The sequence below is a fragment of the Pogona vitticeps genome, chromosome 12 (assembly GCF_051106095.1).
Source record: "Pogona vitticeps strain Pit_001003342236 chromosome 12, PviZW2.1, whole genome shotgun sequence".
NCBI lineage: Eukaryota > Metazoa > Chordata > Lepidosauria > Squamata > Agamidae > Pogona > Pogona vitticeps.
The window spans coordinates 22,131,003-22,149,999 of NC_135794.1; the positions used below are offsets into that span (position 1 = coordinate 22,131,003).

General features: G+C 47.4%; 1 protein-coding gene across 2 annotated transcripts; it reads left to right on the forward strand.

Annotated features, from left to right (window-relative positions):
* The first annotated feature begins 13,299 nt into the window (after positions 1-13,299).
* AEN (apoptosis enhancing nuclease) lies at positions 13,300-18,354 on the forward strand. 2 transcript variants are annotated; one of them, XM_072981731.2, is made up of 4 exons: positions 13,300-13,414; positions 15,486-16,212; positions 16,559-16,759; positions 18,144-18,354. In XM_072981731.2, the coding sequence occupies exons 2-4, from the start codon at positions 15,487-15,489 to the stop codon at positions 18,333-18,335; spliced, it is 1,119 nt and encodes a 372-aa protein (XP_072837832.2). In that variant the 5' UTR covers positions 13,300-13,414; position 15,486; the 3' UTR covers positions 18,336-18,354. The 2 variants fall into 2 exon arrangements, with proteins under 2 accessions (XP_072837832.2, XP_020637333.3); XM_020781674.3 differs by lacking the exon at positions 13,300-13,414 and adding an exon at positions 13,722-14,178.
* The last annotated feature ends 643 nt before the right edge of the window (positions 18,355-18,997 follow it).

Here is an 18,997-nt window from a genome sequence, read left to right on the forward strand (position 1 = left end):
TGGTGTAGGGAGCAGGAAATCGATGTTCCAGCTCTGAGGTCCACCATGCATGGCACATAAATCCATCTTGTTTGTTTCAATAGTTGTGCTGTGTTTTCTGCCGACACTGTTTATAATTCCATTTCTCTCAGGTCCACATTTGTTTCCTTTTCATCAGACAGCGTTCCATCGCCAGAACGCTCCTTCTCTAAACAATAATTTGGCAGAACAACCCGGAGCGTTAAAATCCCCCCAAAGAACAGAACCACGGATAATTACCTCCTGCCATCCTTCATGATTTTACCGTGCATAATAAACAAGATTAGACATTTCCTACAAACAGATTGACCTTCAGTGACCTCCTAGGAAGTTATTGTGGAAGGTTTTAACGACTCGGTCATTAGGGGAGTATTAATTAGGTTAGCACCACAGGAGGAAGAAAATGCTTGGATCTGGAGGGAAGATTTAAGAAAAAGGTTTTATTGCTGTGAAAGAGTGGAAATTTGGGGGAGGGGAGAGAAGAAATCATAATTGGGCAATTATTACCATTTTGTTTCTTTATGAGAATAAACACCCTTATGTGTCTAAAATGGAAACATGGGAAAGGATTGAAATGTTTTGGCCCATTTTTCCCCTTTCCCCCCCCAAAAAAGGTGGAAGTGAAAAGCAACTGAGACATGGAAAGCAAAGAAGCCAAGCCACAACAGGGCAAAAGCAGAGAAAATTCACAAATTTGTGAGCTGAAAAGCAAAAGCAGAAATATCCCTGTGTACCTGTGAAGTTTTGTTATAACCTATCTGGGTTATAACATGAGCAGATACTGTATAGTTAGTGTATATATTTTGATAAACAGATATTTGTACTGAGTATATATGCTTGGTATATTATGCTTAAGCTTTCCAAGTCATCAGCATCTCATCGTCTCAGATTTTAGGACCAAAGTCTAAGAATAAGGATGGCAGATCTTTGTGATGTCAGAGGGGCAGGCCCTTGTGATGTCACAGAGCTAGGGGCAGGCAGGAGTAGAAGGGAGAGTTTTCCTCCAGGCTTGACCTCACAGCTGCTGTGATATTTCCAACATGCCATCTGCATTCTCTGGGTCTGTGACACATACATATCCACATACATGCTGTTTAAAAATTGTTATATGATAACCCCGTCGCTAGCTGAATCGATAAAACCACAATTTATTTATTTATTTTAATTAGATTTATACCCCGCCCATCTAGACAAATAGTCTACTCTAAATTAAACAAATTTAGAACAAATTTGAACATCCCAGGTGAAATGATAAAATACTAGCAAAAGGTAGTTTTATACAGTTTGGTTTTCATTAACTTTCTGAAAATGGAGAGGGATGGTGTCTGCTGAACCTCTGTAGGACATCTATTCCAGAGTGAAGGGGTCACCACCAAGAAAGCTCCGTTCCTCGTCCTGTCATTTTTTTGGCCTGCTCAGGTGTTACGATTCTGAACGTCAAGGACTGTGAGGAGCATGTGGGATGGGCAGCTATTCTGCGGAAGAGGCGTTCCACCAAATATTTAGGTTCTAAATCATTATGGGCTTTATAGGTTATAGATTAAATTCAGCATGGAAACTAGCAGGGAGGCAGTGAAGTTGTGCCAAGACTGGGTTCATGCATTCATCTCTGCTGGTACCTGTAATCAGTCTGGCAGCCCCATTGTGGACCTGCTGGAGTTTCTGTGCCAAGGGCAGTCCTTTGTACAGAGAATTACTATAGTCAATTTTAAAGATTACTATTGGATGAAGTGCAGTGGTCCTCAACCTTGGGCCTCCAGATGTTCTTGGACTACAACTCCCAGAAGCCTTCATCACCATATCTGCTGGCCAGGATTTCTGGGAGTTGAAGTCCAAGAATATCTGGAGACCCAAGGTTGAGGACCACTGGGATGAACCACTGTCGTGAGGTATTTCTTATCGTAGTCACAGCTCAAAGACTCTGGAGATGCTAAAATACTCCCTTTCTCCCCATTTAACCGACCTCACAGAGTTCCTGTGAGGGTTTTGATAGCAAGATGGAGAGCCACATACGTCACCGTGACTTGCCTAGAGGAAGATGGGGTATAAATGTAATTACTAAATAAAAAACACATACATCAAGCAAAATGTTGACATGTTCTCTGGAGCCCCAGAACGTTCTTCATTCTCCTCAAGCATTAAGAAAGAAGACACGATTCATGGGATTTGAAATGGTTTGAGGTTGCTCCAGCGCAAACTGGTTCAAGTTATAATTAAATGAACTTGGTGACTTTGGATTTCTCCTCCCCCCTCTTTGTCTGCCTGATCTACCTCTCAAAGTATTTCCTGAGGATAAGAATAGGGTGGAGGAGAGGCGTGTATGCCAGATGGACCTCCCTGGGGAAAAGGTGGGATGGAAATGTGAGAAGTGATTGAACCAACGAATGCATCGATAAATGAGATTTTTGTTTGTTTGTTTGTTTCTATCCTGTTGAACAGATCGAGCCCTCAGAAACCCTGAAGAAGCAGGCACACCAGAGAACAAATCCTATACTCCTGTTGACTCGCCTGTCTCACTATGGAAGACTAGTGATTTTGTTGTTTTGTAGTTCACCTCATGACAACAAGTCACAGTCTGCCTTAGGGAGTCAGGCCTCTACGGCGAGGATATCCCAAAGACCCGTCGGCTCCGTTTATGGTGCCACTTCGCTCAGAATCGTCGTCCTCTTATCTATCGGCTCCGCACAGCAGGTGGAAGGAGGAGGAGAAGAGGCTGGAGACCTTCGCCTTAACCCTCTGTTTCCGATCACCTCCATTGTTGCTTTTGTGGGGGGCCCTTGAGATGAAAGCAATGAGAGGGTAGATCCGAAATGTCTTTTTCCTCGCCCGCCGGAAGGAGAAAGCATGGCCGTGGTCACAGGTATCTGTTAGTCCAACGCGGCTGCAATGGTGGGAAGCGGGGCGAATTTGCAACCACGAAATTATCCAGGGCACGAAGGAAAAAAAAGAAATATTGAGAAATGAAAGGAGGGGCAAGTCTTTGGTACTGAGTCCTGAACCTCAAGCTCCAAATTTGAGTCTTGGTTAAAAACAAACTCTTTTCCCCAGGAAAAAAAAAGGAGGGTTGGGTGGGTTCGTAACTTGAGTCCAAGGCTTTGAAAAAGTAAAAAAATTGAGTTGAGTTCCAAGAGTGCTTTAAATCCAACCCGGTCATTGTGTCCTGCAACTCGGGTCCCCCTCCCTTGGGCTTGTGTGTCCATCGGCTGCAACACTGTGCCGATCATACACCCAATCCTGCTGGCGCTTCCCTGCCTCCCCCCTCAGCCGACCCCCTCAGCAGCTGAGTGGGGAGGCCCGTCTTCCTGCCTCCTCGTCCGAGTGGTCGCCTGTGGGCGGAGGCGGGGAACCGACAGACAGACCATGTGCCTCATTGGCGCAAGGCCGCTGTTGATGGACGTGCGCACTCCGGGGAGCCGGGTGAGTGGACCGGGCTGGTTCTGGGGTGGGTGGGAAGGGGGGCTGCCCCAACATCTGTGGGGCCGACCTTCCTGTTCGTCTCCCCCAGGAATATGAAGGCGAAGCTCCCACGTCTACCCGTAGCTTACTTCAGCAGCTCCTGTAATGTTCTCAGATTGTGTTTCTACATTTCTCTAAGTGGCATTGCTCGGAGAGCCATGATCACAGCAGTGCCTGGGGGGTTCTGGAAGGTGTTTTTGAAATTGTCATTTTCCTCAAGCACTATGGTAGACACACGGTGAGACTTATTTCTAACCTCCTATAGCAGCGGCGTCCATCTGCACAGTTTTGTCTTTGTCTTGTTTTGTTCTGTTCCCCTCGCTTCCCCTATATCCATGAATCCCCTGGACGCCTGTCATTTCATGTATTCCTTCATCTGTGACTCCTTCATGCTTGAAGGAAGTCCGTAGAGATTGCGCTTGCGGTGTCGTCAAAGTGGCGCCCTTTGGAAGCACTTCCATTCATCTCCTTTATTAAATTAAAGTCCCACCCAGCCGCTAGACCGGCCCTTGGGGACAACTTACAAAAATCATTCCTTCTCTTTCTGATGTTCAGGCATGACGGATGATGTTTATGTAGCTAAAAGAGCACCATTCAAACACCGAGGGGCCTGACATTTGCAGAAATACAGCCAATCATTTGAAGTCCCTCTAACCTGTGTGCCAGAAGCAATTTGGCGATGGCAAACTTAATCCCAACCGGGGTCACCGGACACTCTTCAAGGGCAGCCCCAAGTAGAGAACATTAAAGTAGTCTAGACAGTAAGTTACTGAAGCATGGAGTATTGCGACCTGATCACAAAAAGGATGAAGGAGTTGTTACATAACAGCACTGATGTTACCTGTCTGTCATGGGTTTGGAGGGAAAGTTCCATCCTATGGGGAGTGGAAGGCGGGACATCAGGAGGAGGGGCTGTACTGTATAAATATGTGATGCCTGTGTGGTGAAGAGGAGATGCTGAGACAGACTGTGAGACACTGGGAGGGACGAAGCAGCAGCTGGGGAAGAAGAAGCTGTTGTGGGAGTCTGTGTGTCTGACAGGGTACTACTGTGTGTCAGAGTACCAACCTGAAAGGTTCAGGGGTCTGTTGGTTAGCCAGAACTGATGGGTTCAGGGTCTGTGCTTTAAGTTAAAGGTTCTAGGTGAACCAAACTGTATGCTGGTGTGTGTGAAAATAAGCCACGTTACTTTATTTTATTCACCTGATTGCTTATTTTTCCCTGTGTGTATTTAAAATAAACTTTATTCTTTTTGTTGTTTAAAAATCCATCCCTGGTCTGTGTGACTTATTATAGGGAATGGTTGGTGGCAGCTTAGTAACTGTGTGATAGATCCCAGTAGGTCTGGGTTTGTCACATTGATTGGTGTCCAGCGTGTGGGATACGACTGGTCCAGTTGTCCAGCGGTCCAGCAAAGCCTTGGCAAGTGTGCCCAGAGCAAGGGGGGTCTAGTCAGGGACAGTCTGAGGCGCGTAGGTAATCTTCTAGGTGTACCTCACGGGGAGGTGCGCTAGTAGAAGAACGTGCCAACTGGGGAGACTTAGATTAAGGTGCTCTGAGGCAGCCTGATTTTGGCGGGAAAACGCTGAGGCAAAACTGCGTAGCAACAGCGAGCTAGCTTGCCAGCTGAGAGGCCCAGCAGAGGGGGGTAGGCTCTGACTCGATACTGTTGCAAGTAGTGCTGAAGAACAGCAGCAATCTCTAGGGAGAGCTGGTTCTGAGGCAAGAAGGAAAAAAGTGGTCGTTTTATTTTGAGGCTTGACTTTTTAAAGCAGCCTGTTCTGAGGGGGGATTATGCCCTTGACTCGAAGCAAGATAGCAGACATGAGTGAAGTGAAAGACCCCCAGATTGACCAAGGTTCTGAGGATGAATTTGGCTCAGTGCAAGGTGACAGCACAGGAGAGCAAGACCCAGAACTCAGAAAAATACTCATAGCCCAACAGCATGAACTGAGGGTGAGGGAAATGGAGGAAAGGGAAAGAGAGAAACAGCGGCAATTTGAATTAGAGAGAGAGAGAATGGCGTTTGAATTAAAGAGATTGGAACTGATGAACCAGAACAATAATAATAATAGGGATTCTGAGGGGGGCCAACTGTCTAAGGCTGACCTGAAGAAATTCCCTGTGTACCACAAGGGAGATTGTCCCGAGGTGTTCTTTTCCTTAGTGGAAAGAGCGTTTGTGGACTTCTCAGTGAGGGAAACTGAGAAGATGACCATCATGCGGTCTTTAATCAGTGGTAGCCTGGCTGAGGTTTATGCCGAGATGCCTGAGGAACGGATGAAAGATTTCGCAGAGTTTAAAAAACTGGTGTTTGCAAGACATGGGATAAATGCAGAGCAGCTGAGACAAAGGTTCAGGTCCCTCACCAAGAAGCCAGAACAGACTTTTACCCAAGTGGGGGCCCAATTGGTGAGGCTGCTTGAGAAATGGCTGTCGCAGGAGGGAACAGAGACCTATGAACAGCTTAAAGACTTGATAGCCCTGGAACAGTTCTATTCAGTTCTGCATGGGGAATTGAAATTCCAGGTGAGGGAAAGGAAACCGAAATCTGTGGCAGCAGCCGCAGAAATCGCGGATTTTATCTCCCAAATAAGAAAGCCCTTGGGTGAGGGGAAATCTGTAGGTAAACCCAAAGAAACCTACAGCAAGTACTCTCAGGGACCAGGGAAAAGCCAGCAAGGGGGAGGGGCCCATGGTGAAGGGAAGCCCTCAGGCATGAAACCAAGCCCTCAGAATTTGGAGGGAAAACCCAAACAAGAGGAGAGAGAATCAAAATACACCAGAAAATGCTATTTCTGTCAGGGAAAGGGTCATCTGATCTCAGAGTGTGAGAAATTGAAGCAGCTAAAAGGAATGGTGCCTCAGAATTCTAGTGGGACCAAGCCAAAAGCTGTGTTCTGTGTCCAGCAAGAGCAAGGCTCAGTGTCACAGAGGGAGCCTGTTGCCATGGCTACTCAGTCTGGAACAGCTACCTATGCTGAGCAGGCTGAGGAAAATGGTCCTCTTGTGGAGGTAAAGCGCTGCTTGCTGATAAAAACAGATTCTCAGTTGTTTGAGACAGCCGGGGTGGACGTAGGAATACTTGACCGTCAGTATAGGGGGCTGCGGGACACTTGTTCCCAGGTAACCCTGTGCCATCCCGATATCATTCCCCGGGAGTTTATAATCCCAAATGAGAGCATAAAGGTAGCAGGTATTGAGGGGCAGGTAATCTCTCTGCCAGTAGCAGAGGTACCTGTCAACTTTCAAGGCTGGAGGGGAGATTGGCGGATAGCGATTTCATCTACTCTGCCAGCAGCCGTGCTCGTGGGAAATGACCTGGCTGAACATGTGAAAAGGGTGCTAGTGATTACACGCTCACAAGCCACCACGGGGACAGTTCAGGGGGGTAATGATGAGCCAGAGACGGAAGCAGAGGGGAGTTCAGAAGCTGTGGTGGAAACCTTAACCACAGACAGCAGATTTGGACAGGAGCAAAAGGCAGACGCCACTCTCCAAAAGTGTTTTGAACAGGTGACTGACGCCCAGCTAACACCTGAAACCCCAGTGAGATTTCTGGAGAAAAAGGGGATTTTATATAGAGAGACCCTGAGGAATATCTCAAAAGGGGGAGATGGGATCAGAAGTCAGCTGGTGGTACCTGAAAAGTATCGCCCCATGATCTTACAAAGGGGTCACTCTGACATGTTTGCTGCACACTTAGGGGTGAAAGGGCCCCTTGATTTGATCAAGCAAGATTGGGAGCAGATCACCCAGGATGACCCACTAGACGTTGTGACATACATAGACACCTTGATGAATGACCTAAGGAGAAATCTAGAGCTGGCAGCAGAAAACCTGCAAGCTCAGAAGGTCAGACAGAAAACATGGTATGACCACAAAGCTAGAGAGAGGCACTTTGACCCAGGGGAGGAAGTGCTTTGGCTTAGGCCCTGCAGAGAGAACAAACTGCAGCTCAAATGGGCAGGACCATATAGGGTCATTTCTAAGATGTCAGACCTGAACTACCTAATAGAGCAGGAGGAGAACCAAGCAAGGAGGGTGGTTCATGTGAATGCCCTAAAACCCTACTACAGAGGGGAACAGAGGGTTTTATTTGCGATAAAAGCAGCTGAGAGTGAGGAAGCTGAATTGCCCTTCTGGGAGGGTAGAGGGGAAGTAAAATACAACCCAGAGGAGGTAAAGATCAGTCCTGCACTCACCCAAGACCAGCAGCAAGAACTAAAAATGCTGCTTAGTAAATATCAACAGGTGTTTTCCAACAAGCCGGGGATAGTGAAGGGAGTGATGCATCGGATCCACACAGGGGATGCACCCCCGCAGGCAGTATCCCCATACCGAGTAACGGGACCCTATAGGGACAAGGTGCGGAAGGAGCTGGACGAAATGCTGAGGGAGAACATAATCGTCCCCTCTTCTAGTCCTTGGTCCTCTCCAATAGTCCTTGTGGACAAGCCTGATGGGAGCATTAGGTTTTGTGTTGATTACAGGAAATTAAACCGTGTAACCACTCCTGATGCCTACCCAATGCCCAGGCTAGACAACCTGATTGAAACCATAGGGGGTTGTCGGTTCATCTCATCATTGGACCTGGTAAAGGGATATTGGCAATTAAGAATTGATCCCAGGGATCAAGAAAAGACTGCCTTTTGCAGCCCTTTTGGTCTCTATGAGTTTCGAGTCCTGAGCTTTGGTCTCAGAAATGCACCAGCCACATTCCAAAGGCTGATGGACCAGACCTTGGCAGGGCTCAGTGACTTTACAGTGGCCTACATTGACGACATAGGGATCTTCAGTAATACCTGGGAAGATCACCTGATACACCTGGAGTTAGTGCTGCAGAGGTTAAGTGCAGCAGGGCTAACAGTAAAGGCCAGCAAGTGTCAGCTGGGTAGCCCAGAAATAAAATACTTGGGTCACATGGTAGGGGGAGGAATGATAAAACCCCTGGAGGCCAAAATAGAAGCTGTTCGTGATTGGCCTAGACCCAACACCAAGAAAAAAGTCAAATCATTTCTTGGGTTGGTGGGCTACTACAGAAAGTTCATCCCGAGGTTTAGCGAGATTGCGGCTCCGCTGACCGATCTGACGAGGAAGAAGGCTGATGACCGCATCCCGTGGACCAGCGACTGTGAGGCGGCGTTCCAGAGGTTGAAGGAGGCGTTAATCAACTATCCTGTCCTGCGTGCTCCAGACTTCGACCGGGAGTTCATCATCTACACCGATGCGTCTAACAGCGGGGTAGGAGCAGTTCTGTGCCAGGAGGATGAGAATGGTGACCAGCATCCAGTGTCCTACTTGAGTAGGAAACTTCAGAAAGGTGAGAGACATTTGGCAACCGTGGAGAAGGAGTGTTTGGCCATAGTCTACGCGATCCAGAAGGCCAAGCCTTACATCTGGGGAAGACATTTTGTTCTGTGTACTGACCATTCACCATTGCAATGGTTAAAGACGATGAAAACCCACAATAGCAAACTTATGAGGTGGGCTTTGAACTTACAGGACTATGACTTTGAAGTGAAGGTGGTCAGAGGGTCAGTGAACTGTGTTGCTGACGCCTTATCAAGAAGACCTGAAGACTGAAGACGGCGAAAGAACATGGACTATGTGTATATAATGAGAACAAAAAGTTAAAATGTACCTGGTTTTGAAATTGGTTTGTATGAATAAAGGTAAAATTGATGTAATGTATATGGTAAATGTTTAAATGCCTATTTGCTATGGGTTAACTTAGAATGTAAGTATGAGTAAGTATAATATGGTATGTATAACTGTTGTTGTGTATTTTATACAGGTTGTTTTTTGGTGAAAAGCACGTTAGCTTTCCCCCTACAAAACAACTTATAAAGAGGGGAGGTGTTACATAACAGCACTGATGTTACCTGTCTGTCATGGGTTTGGAGGGAAAGTTCCATCCTATGGGGAGTGGAAGGCGGGACATCAGGAGGAGGGGCTGTACTGTATAAATATGTGATGCCTGTGTGGTGAAGAGGAGATGCTGAGACAGACTGTGAGACACTGGGAGGGACGAAGCAGCAGCTGGGGAAGAAGAAGCTGTTGTGGGAGTCTGTGTGTCTGACAGGGTACTACTGTGTGTCAGAGTACCAACCTGAAAGGTTCAGGGGTCTGTTGGTTAGCCAGAACTGATGGGTTCAGGGTCTGTGCTTTAAGTTAAAGGTTCTAGGTGAACCAAACTGTATGCTGGTGTGTGTGAAAATAAGCCACGTTACTTTATTTTATTCACCTGATTGCTTATTTTTCCCTGTGTGTATTTAAAATAAACTTTATTCTTTTTGTTGTTTAAAAATCCATCCCTGGTCTGTGTGACTTATTATAGGGAATGGTTGGTGGCAGCTTAGTAACTGTGTGATAGATCCCAGTAGGTCTGGGTTTGTCACAGGAGTCACAGACAAATTTTTTTTACAGTTGGGGAAGAGTTGCTATTGGTCATGCTGTCTGGAAGATTCTGGAAATTGTATGTCAAAAAGTGAACATCCTGTCAGGGGATTTTAAGAGCCACTATCAATCCCAAGTCTGAGTCTTTGGTACCAAGTCCTGAGTTCCGTTGAAGGGATGTGGTGGCGCTGCGGGCTAAACCGCAGAAGCCTGTGCTGCAGGGTCAGACGACCAAGCAGTCGTAAGATCGAATCCACGTGATGGAGTGAGCGCCCATCACTTGTCCCAGCTCCCGCCAACCTAGCAGTTCGAAAGCATGTAAAAATGCGAGTCGATAAATAGGTACCACCTCAGTGGGAAGGTAATGGCGTTCCATGTCTAGTTGCACTGGCCACGTGACCACGGAAACTGTCTTTGGACAAACGCTGGCTCTATGGCTGGGAGACGGGGATGAGCACCACCCCCTAGAGTCGAACACGACTGGACAAAAATTGTCAAGGGGAACCTTTACCTTTACCTTTTACCTGAGTCCCTAACTTCTAGTCTGTGTACGTATTAAAAACAACATTTTCCCCCCAGAACAAACTGAAGGGAGTGGTGGGTTCTGAGTCACGAGTTGAGTCTGAGTCATAAAGAAATAATAATGAGCTGACTCTGAGTGTGGACTTAAGTCGCTGGTGTGACTTAAGTCCAACTTGATGGCAAGTCCTGTTACTTGAGTCCCCTGGGCTTTAGGCAGGACTGTTTTTTCCTCTCCTTGCCCTATCTGCAGAGGGAAGCGAGGCCTCTGCCTCAGGAAGCATAGTGATTCCCTGTAATTTCAAACAGCAACTTTAGGGCCATCAGATAGACTGACCGATAGGTAGGTCATCGCAGGCCTTCAGGTTTCTCGGCACTCTTTTCGCACTCGGACTCTCTTGCCCTTTCTTCCTTCCCTTCCCTTCCCGACTTCATCTGAGGACAAGGAAGAGAGGCTGGCCAGGCACTGTTCTCTCTGCCTGCTCTCACAAAACGCCGTGCCTTCTGCCACCCCACTGCCACGGAACCAGCAGGCACCCGTCCCCATTAAGCATCTTATTTGCATGGACGGAAAGTGCAAATTGCCACTTCGCTCCTCCGGGTTGGGCCTCCAGGGTCGTCGGAGGACAGAAGGGGAGGAGACCAGTTTCAGATTTCGGGCACAGCAGGAAGCTTCCAAAATTAATGAGGAGGGACCAGGAGAAACAGCAGGGCTGCAGGAAAGACGAAAATGCACAAACGCCTGCTGTAGCTTTGAGCCGTTTTGTGCTTGACTTTTGCCAAGTTCCTTGAACTGCTCTTGTTATTAATAACAATTGCATGGACGAGGAAGATAATGGCGCTTGGTGGTAAAAAACCTATTCTTTTTTAGATTCAGAGAACTCTAGGTTTAGTTCCCAGGTATGAATGGGAATAAGCTGGCTGGCTGGCTCAGTAAGTTAGGTCTCTGGCTTGTGGAGCCAGGGGCTGGCAGTTCCATTTCCCATTGGGCCTCCTGGGAGAAGAGCCAGCCTGGGGGGCCTTGGGCCAGCTGCACAATCTTAAGGCTTCCCCAGGAAGAAGGGAATAGTCAACCACTTCTGAGTATTCTCTACCTAGAAAACCCCTGAAAAGGTCAGAATTAAGTTAAATTTAAGTAATTATCAAAAGTAAGCAAGTATTTTTGTATTGTTGTATTTGTTTTGGAAAAATAAAAAAATCTATAAAAAAAAAGTCAAAATTGACTTGATGGCACATTTGTTTATATTTTGATGATGATGATGATGATGATGATGATGATGATGATGATGATGATGATGATGATGATGATGATGAGCTCAGAGCAGAGTCCACCTGGCTAGACAAGAAACCTGAATTCTGAAATTATTTGATCCAAGATCTCACCTTGGATGGAACAGCAAATAATATCTGTTTTCAGTAGCATGGTGGTTTGTCGCTTGAGGGAAGGGGAGAGGGGATTAGACAGGCCCTGTGATCTAGCCAAAAAGTTGGATGCTCCCAGCATTGAGAGAGAGAGAGAAGTGGCCCCAGAGCACACCGTTGGGAGCTGCCGGCCCTCAGGATCCGTCCTTTTGAAGGGCTGACGGGAACACTCCACCAGACTCTCCTATGGCGCTTTTTTACCAGCCCGCACGGGTGCGCAGGCTGTCCAAGAGGTTGGCTCTTCACGCCATGAGCCAGGCTCCTTGGCCGCCATGCAGCATCTCTGCCTCCTCGGCCAGCCACGGACAGCTCTGCCCTCTGCAAAGAGAGGAGGAGGCAGGATGGAAAGGCTCACAAAGGAGCACAATCAATTTCCCAACCTGTCTGACACTGCCGGAGCTGCTAATGAAAAATCTTCCCGAAGAGGACTAACCTGCTGTGAGTTGACGGGGCCCACGTGCGGCACAGTTTGGACAGCAAAACCCAGCACAGAGCCTTGTTCCACCCTATCGAGTAGTATTTCGGGAAACGGTGGCTTTCTTTTGGACCACCTCTCCATTAATTCCAGAATAAACCAAGTGCTATTACAGACCAGGATGTTTGCTATTGGGAGACTTTCTTTTCACATTTCCATATTTCACAAGACACAAAGAACAACCTTCCACTTTATAATTCTTGTCTTTTTTTTCCCCCTTGCTGGCAGCAGCCAAATTCATTTTCAAGTTTTTATGTCGATGTACAAGATCTTTCACACATGAACACAAACATTAAGATTGTGGCTAAATGCGTTGCATTGGATTGTATTGGAATGGACTCTGGTGCAGAGCCCAACAGAAATAAATATGACAATGTGGATGATGTTTGGTCTCCAGTGCAATGTACTTATTTACTTTTTATTTTAGTTATTTAGAGTAATTATATACCGCCCATCTAAGGGCAAGCCACTACTCGGGGTGATTTGCAGCACTTAAAACCCCACCCTGCAAGCGAACAAAGGACGGAACAATAACCAAAGTTAAAAAAAACAGTAACAAGCAAAATAAATAAATAAATAAAACAAAAATAATTTTATTTTTTATTGCATTTTAATTGAATTTTAATTGTTGTAAGCCGCCCAGAGACCTTTGGGCAGAGTGGGCGGCATATAAGTTGAATAAATAAATAAATAAATAAATAAATAAATAAATAAATAAATAAATAAATAAATAAATAAATAAATCCAGAGGCTAGAAGAGTAAAACTATTTCCAAGTAAAAAAACACGTGATACAGTTGCAAAGCGAAAACCGCAAGCCTTTGAACCTGCAACATTTCCTTCCGAGTAAACAGGCACCAGCGAGAATTGACAAGAAAATTAGAAGTTTTAATCCCTTTGCGAGCATGCGCAGTGCGAGAGGGATTTTTAAAGTCGCTCTCTCCCCCCCCTCCCCGACACTCCTCTTTATGCAGATATTACTCCGCCTCTTGGCCCGAGCGTCCAATCAAAGGCAAGGGGAGGAGCCGCAGCGCCGGACTTGCCCGGGCATGTGGGAGACACGCTAGCGCTCTGGACTTCCGGGAAAGCCACGTGGGTGGTGGGGGAGAGAGCCGGCTTTGCTTAGGTAAGGCGAGCATGGGGGTGGGTCGGTGAGGGGGGGGGGCAAATAGGAAATCGGGGGGGGGGGTAAAAGGGGGGGAATAGTAGGATGATGTCTAGAAAGGGTCAGTGTCGAGATTCCCAGGGAGAGGACATTATTTATTTTATTTATTTATTTTATTAGATTTATACCCCGCCAATCTAGACATGGGTCCTATTATCTCTTTAGAGATTCCTCCCACCCATTAGCTACTTTTGGGGGGGGGGGGTTGAAGAAGGAGGGTGGGATCCCTGACGGTGAGGATCCCCTCTGGTTAAACTGGGAGGGGGGGCATGGGACTGGGAGCAGGAAGGCTCCCTTCCTTGCTGCCTGAAACCCTTTCCTAGGATTTTGGAACGGATTCCTTTTTATAGGCCAGCCAAAAAAGGAAGAAAAAAAGGACATGGGGAGGGCGGATTGCGGAAGGACGAAAGGGATTTCATGAAGATCTGTCCTGTCCCCCCCTCCCCCAAATCTGATACTTTTGAGGATCGGGGAGGGGAAGAGTTGTGTAGAGGGAAGGGGGTAGGGAGATTGCAAGAGTGGAAATTTTGGAAACCCCCCACCCAAGATCAGGAGTCCTCCAGTCAGCAGGGATTTGGGGAGATATGGTCCAAAGTGGGGGTGGGGAGGTGGGGCTGAGGTGTGGGCTGGTGAGGTTTAAGGGAGGTCTCCAAGGAGAGATCAGGAGGAGGAGAAGATGATGATGAGGTGGCCCATCGGGCTGGCTAGCAGGAGAGGTTCTACAGGTATGGCCTGTGACATCATTATGGGCGGGGTGGCCGAATATATAGGTTCCCGGCTGTGGCTGGACTGGGAATCTACAGCAGTCGCCACCTCTCAGAACTGGTTTTGCAGAGTTTAGAACTGCAGGATAAAATTTGAAAAAATGGGAACAGCTTGGAGAGCTCATTGGTTTAGGGCTCTGGAGCCAGAGGTTGGGAGTTCGATTCCCCCTTTGTGCCTCCTTGATGGCGGCTGGACTCCACGATCCATGAGAGTCCCTTCCAGTGCTGCAGTTCCAAGATGTTGATGATGGTGATCCGTAAGGACTAATTGTACCTGGGAGAGCCGTGTCACCCATCCTGGTTGAGATGATGAACCAGAGAGCACATCCTTTCTCTCTTTTCTCTGCCCCACCTTGTCTGGCTGGCTGTCACTTCTAGACACACGGGACGGTGTTGAGGATGGAGAGAAACGATCATGGAAGGGCAGTGCCCCAGGGCTTTCCGCCTCCTGCCTGTTCTCTGGGCAGCCATGCTACCAGCTGAGTGCCCACTTTTACAGCCAGGATGAGATTCCATACACAAAGACAACCCTGCAAAGGGGGGGGGGGGAGAAGACACAAATCAGTGCTTTTTTTACTTTTGGTCTTCCAGCTGTTTTAGACTTCAGCTCCAGAATCCTTTACCCTTGGGCAGGTTGACTGAGGCTTCCTGGCTGAGACAGCGGGAGGGTCTAAGGTTGGAAGCCATTGTCTTATACATGACTTTATAAGCAAATGGGAATCTTGATGCAGTAAATAGCAGTTCATAATCAATATTAAACGTGCCCACTTGTCTATTGCAGATGAATTTTTTTGAGAGGAGACTATCGAAGTAGAAATGGCATGAGGACTTTTAGGAAAGGACTCCCTTTGCCAACTTTCTGATTTTATTTTATTTTTTGTTCAACTTCTCCTTGTTCTGATTAAAGTCAGAAACCTGTGGAAATCTACCACAAATTATCCAGGGAGTGGCTACTAGGTCCTGGTGTCTTTGATTTATTGGCTGCCAGCCTTGGGTCGCCAGATGTTCTAGGACTGAATCTCCCAGAAGCCTTCACCACTCGCTGTGCTGGCCGGGATTTCTGGGAGTTGCAGTCCAAGACAACATCTGGAGACCCAAGGTTGGACAGCGGTGCTTTAGTTAGGTGATGTGAGTGCCTTAGTGGAAAGTAAGTGGTGTTCCTTCCACAGGTACCAAATGCATCCTCCGCCTTGTATATACTTTTCAGATCTGGGGCAGTAGCTTTTCTCCTCCCATGTTCCTAACTGTATCGCCCTTTGCATTCTCAGGATGCCCTCTCATGCCGAATTAATGGCAAAGGAGACGAGTCTAGCAAAAGCATCCGAAATGGGTGCCTTGAGCGTGGATGGCCTGGTTCTGAAATGCCCTTGCTCCGGATGGGATCCGTACCATGTTCTCCATAAAAACGGCACTCTGAGTAAAAAGAGAAGCCGGAAGCACCAGCGTTTTACGGCACGCAGGGCCCTGGAGCAGAAAAATCAGCTAAGCCACCGTCCAGGAGAGAAGATCCTGATGAACATGGAAGGTGCCTCTAAAGTGAGCCGAATCCAGGGCTCCGTGCAGTGGAAGGGAACTCAGAATCGTAAGCCTCTCGAGGAGGATTCAAGGAAGGCTCCGAAGAAGCTTGACACCCAGTCTCCAGCGCCACCGGTCCTTTCAGGGGAACCAGCCCAAGATGCTGCGTCTTTGCAAGATTTCAAGGATCGGGTGACCTCGCCCGGCCGCTCTGCGACCGGTTTGGGCCCCTCGTCTTGCCCAACAAGGTTGAGAAAGCCTAAGAAATGTGTGGCCATTGACTGTGAAATGGTCGGTACGGGTCCTTCCGGGAGAACGAGCGAATTAGCCCGGTGCACGGTGGTGAATTACGACGGGGATGTGATCTATGACAAATATATCCTTCCAGAGCTTCCAGTGGTAGATTACCGGACTCGGTGGAGCGGAATCACCCGGCGGGACTTACAAACAGCCTGTCCTTTCAGGGTGGCCCAAGGCGAGGTAAGCAGAAGCAGTGTGGCTGAGAACGAATCTCTGTATGTATAACCAGAGATCAGCATGTTGTAGGAAGGGGTGACCGGAGATATTTGCCATCGGGGGAAAAAGACGGGAGTGAAATCTTTTAAGTTACCACAAATGTCATGCCTTTATTGGGCCAAGGGGGAGGGCTAAAAATGGCAGACGGGGAGAGAAGATTCCTGAATACAAGCCCTCCCTTCTGCAACATTTCGTTGCAGGTTCCTCTTGTTTTTCTGAAAAACAATATGTAGAGTCTGGTGCTGTTCAGCCGTTTAAGCATCTCCTCTCAGGCAGTCTTGTTACACAAGCATTTTTTTGGTCCTTTCAGATTCTGCAGATCCTAAGAGACAAAATTGTGGTGGGACACGCCATCCACAACGACTTCCGAGCCTTAAGATATTTCCACCCTCGACCTTGGACCCGCGACACAAGCCAGTGTCCCCTGCTGAGTCAGAAGATGGGGCTCAAGGTGAAAGACAGTGTCTCCCTCAAGAACTTGGCTAGTCAGCTGCTGAAGAAAAAGATACAGGTGACTTTTTCTTGACCGGTCTTGCCTTCTTAGGCCTTTCCAAGAGGATTCAGAAACAAAGGCTTGGAGGTCCTTGCGAAGACAGGACTGGAGAATAGACAGGGTTTTGTTGGTCTTTACGGCCTGGTTACACCATCTGACATGGCTAGTGGCAGAAGGTTGTGGGGGCCGCTGGCAGGATGCCTGGAGGTCTGTAGCATCCCCATAAACTGCACTGCACTTTCAAATGATATACAGTGGTGCCTCGCACAATGAGTGCACCATAGAATGACGAATCCGCACAACGAGGCCGTTCTAGCGATCGCAAATGCGATCGCACACCGACGGCCCCTGTGGCTCAAAATCGCAGAAAAAATCACTTTGCGACCCGCCGATCAGCTGTTCGGCGGCTTCAAAATGGCCGCTGGAAGCCCCAAAATGGCCACGCGCAGCGTTTTCGCGCCCTCATTAAGCGAGGGGAGGGCGCGAAAATGGCTGCCGGCCATCGGAGCAACATCGCTGTACGGCGAGTAAAGCTCCTATTGGAACGCATTAAATGAAGTTTAATGTGTTCCAATGGCTTTTTTTGATCCGTACAGCGATGTTTTCACACAGCGAGGGTTAATCCGGAATGGATTAACCTCGCTGTGCGAGGCACGACTGTACTTTCATCTAGGCATGTTGCAAAGTTAACTGTATATATCTGTATATGGTTTTCTGCTGTGAACATAATGGTGCAGATTTATATCTTGGTGAGCTGGCTCTGGATCATTTCACTGGGGTGTGTGGAATACGCCATCAGATTGATTTCAGATCATGGTGACCCCGTTAGGGTTTCCAAGGGCTGTGAAATATTTAAGGACTAGGTCTGCCAGCATCATAGACCATAGGCTGGACCCAGATATTACAGTGGACCCTTGACTTATGGAATTAAGTCGTATTGGAACGGTGGCTGCAGGTCAAAAAGTCTGTAGGTCGAGTCTCCATTGACCTACAATGCATTGAAAACCGATTAATCCCATAACCGGCCGTTTTTGTTCCATTTTGGTTCCATTTTGGTTTTTTTTCTGGTCTAAGTCGATTCTCCGGCTGCAAGTCGAACCTACATTTTGTGGCCAGAGAAGTCTGTAAGTCGAGTCATCTGTAAGTCGAGTCATCTGTAAGTTGAGGGTCCACTATAGATGGAAAGCATAGTCAAAGTAATAGAATGTAGAACTAGGAGACTTGAGTTCAAATTTCTGCTCGGCCATGGAAACGTCTAGGGAGAACAGCAATGATAAACCACTCTTTGAATATCTCATGTACTGCAGAAACCCTACAAAGGTCACCATGAGTCTGAAGCACATGGTATATCTTGAGGACTAGAATCTTGCACTCAATTTGTTTTTCCCTTCTCTTTTTTCAGGTTAGCAAGCATGGTCATTCATCCGTCGAAGACGCTCAGACTTCTATGGAGCTTTACAGGTTGGTGGAGGTACCGTGGGAAGAGATGTTGGCTTCCAGCCTCTCCTCCTACCCTCCAGACAGTGACACCGATAGTGACTGTTATATGGACGATCAGTACTGGCCCGAGGACCTTGACATAGATTGCAAATAAAGATCCATACTCGACTCGGGACAGTTTTGTAGAGTCGTTATTGTTTTTACTGTTGACAAAAACAGTATCAAGCATCAAGATTCGTGCATCTAGGCCTTTCAGAGCAGCTTGTATTTATTTCTCACTCGCCAGAATGCACAACCCAAAGGGAACGCAAAGCTCATGATGCCAGGGAGACTTATTCATTTGGCCCTAAGAGTCCCACCAAAGAGCCCTTGATTTGGAAATAACCGCCAAAAACTTACTGTCATTTTACACTGGCGCGACGCAAGCAACTTTCATGTTGACACCCAGTTGCGGGAATCGTCAAGTGTTTGGGTTAAGCTCATAGGTATCGCTAATAGGATTTGGGCCAATGATGAGAAAACAGATATTCTGTAAAAATAAGAAACGGCCTGTGTTGCTCCTTTACGTAGTTTTGTTCCTGGGAGAACAGGTTGGCAATGAAGGCCTTCTGGAAGGTATGGACCCATTAAATCTTTTTTTAATTCTGAAATTGTCTCCTTTTCTCCCGGGACAAGCGTCCTCACAGAGCCAGGATGAAGCTGTAAGGATGGGAGAACTGGTCTGGTTTCCTGAGCCTTCAATAATTATCATTTCAGATACTACAGAGCAGGAAGAGACCCTATAGGTCAGTGGTCCCCAACCTTTGGCCTCCAGAT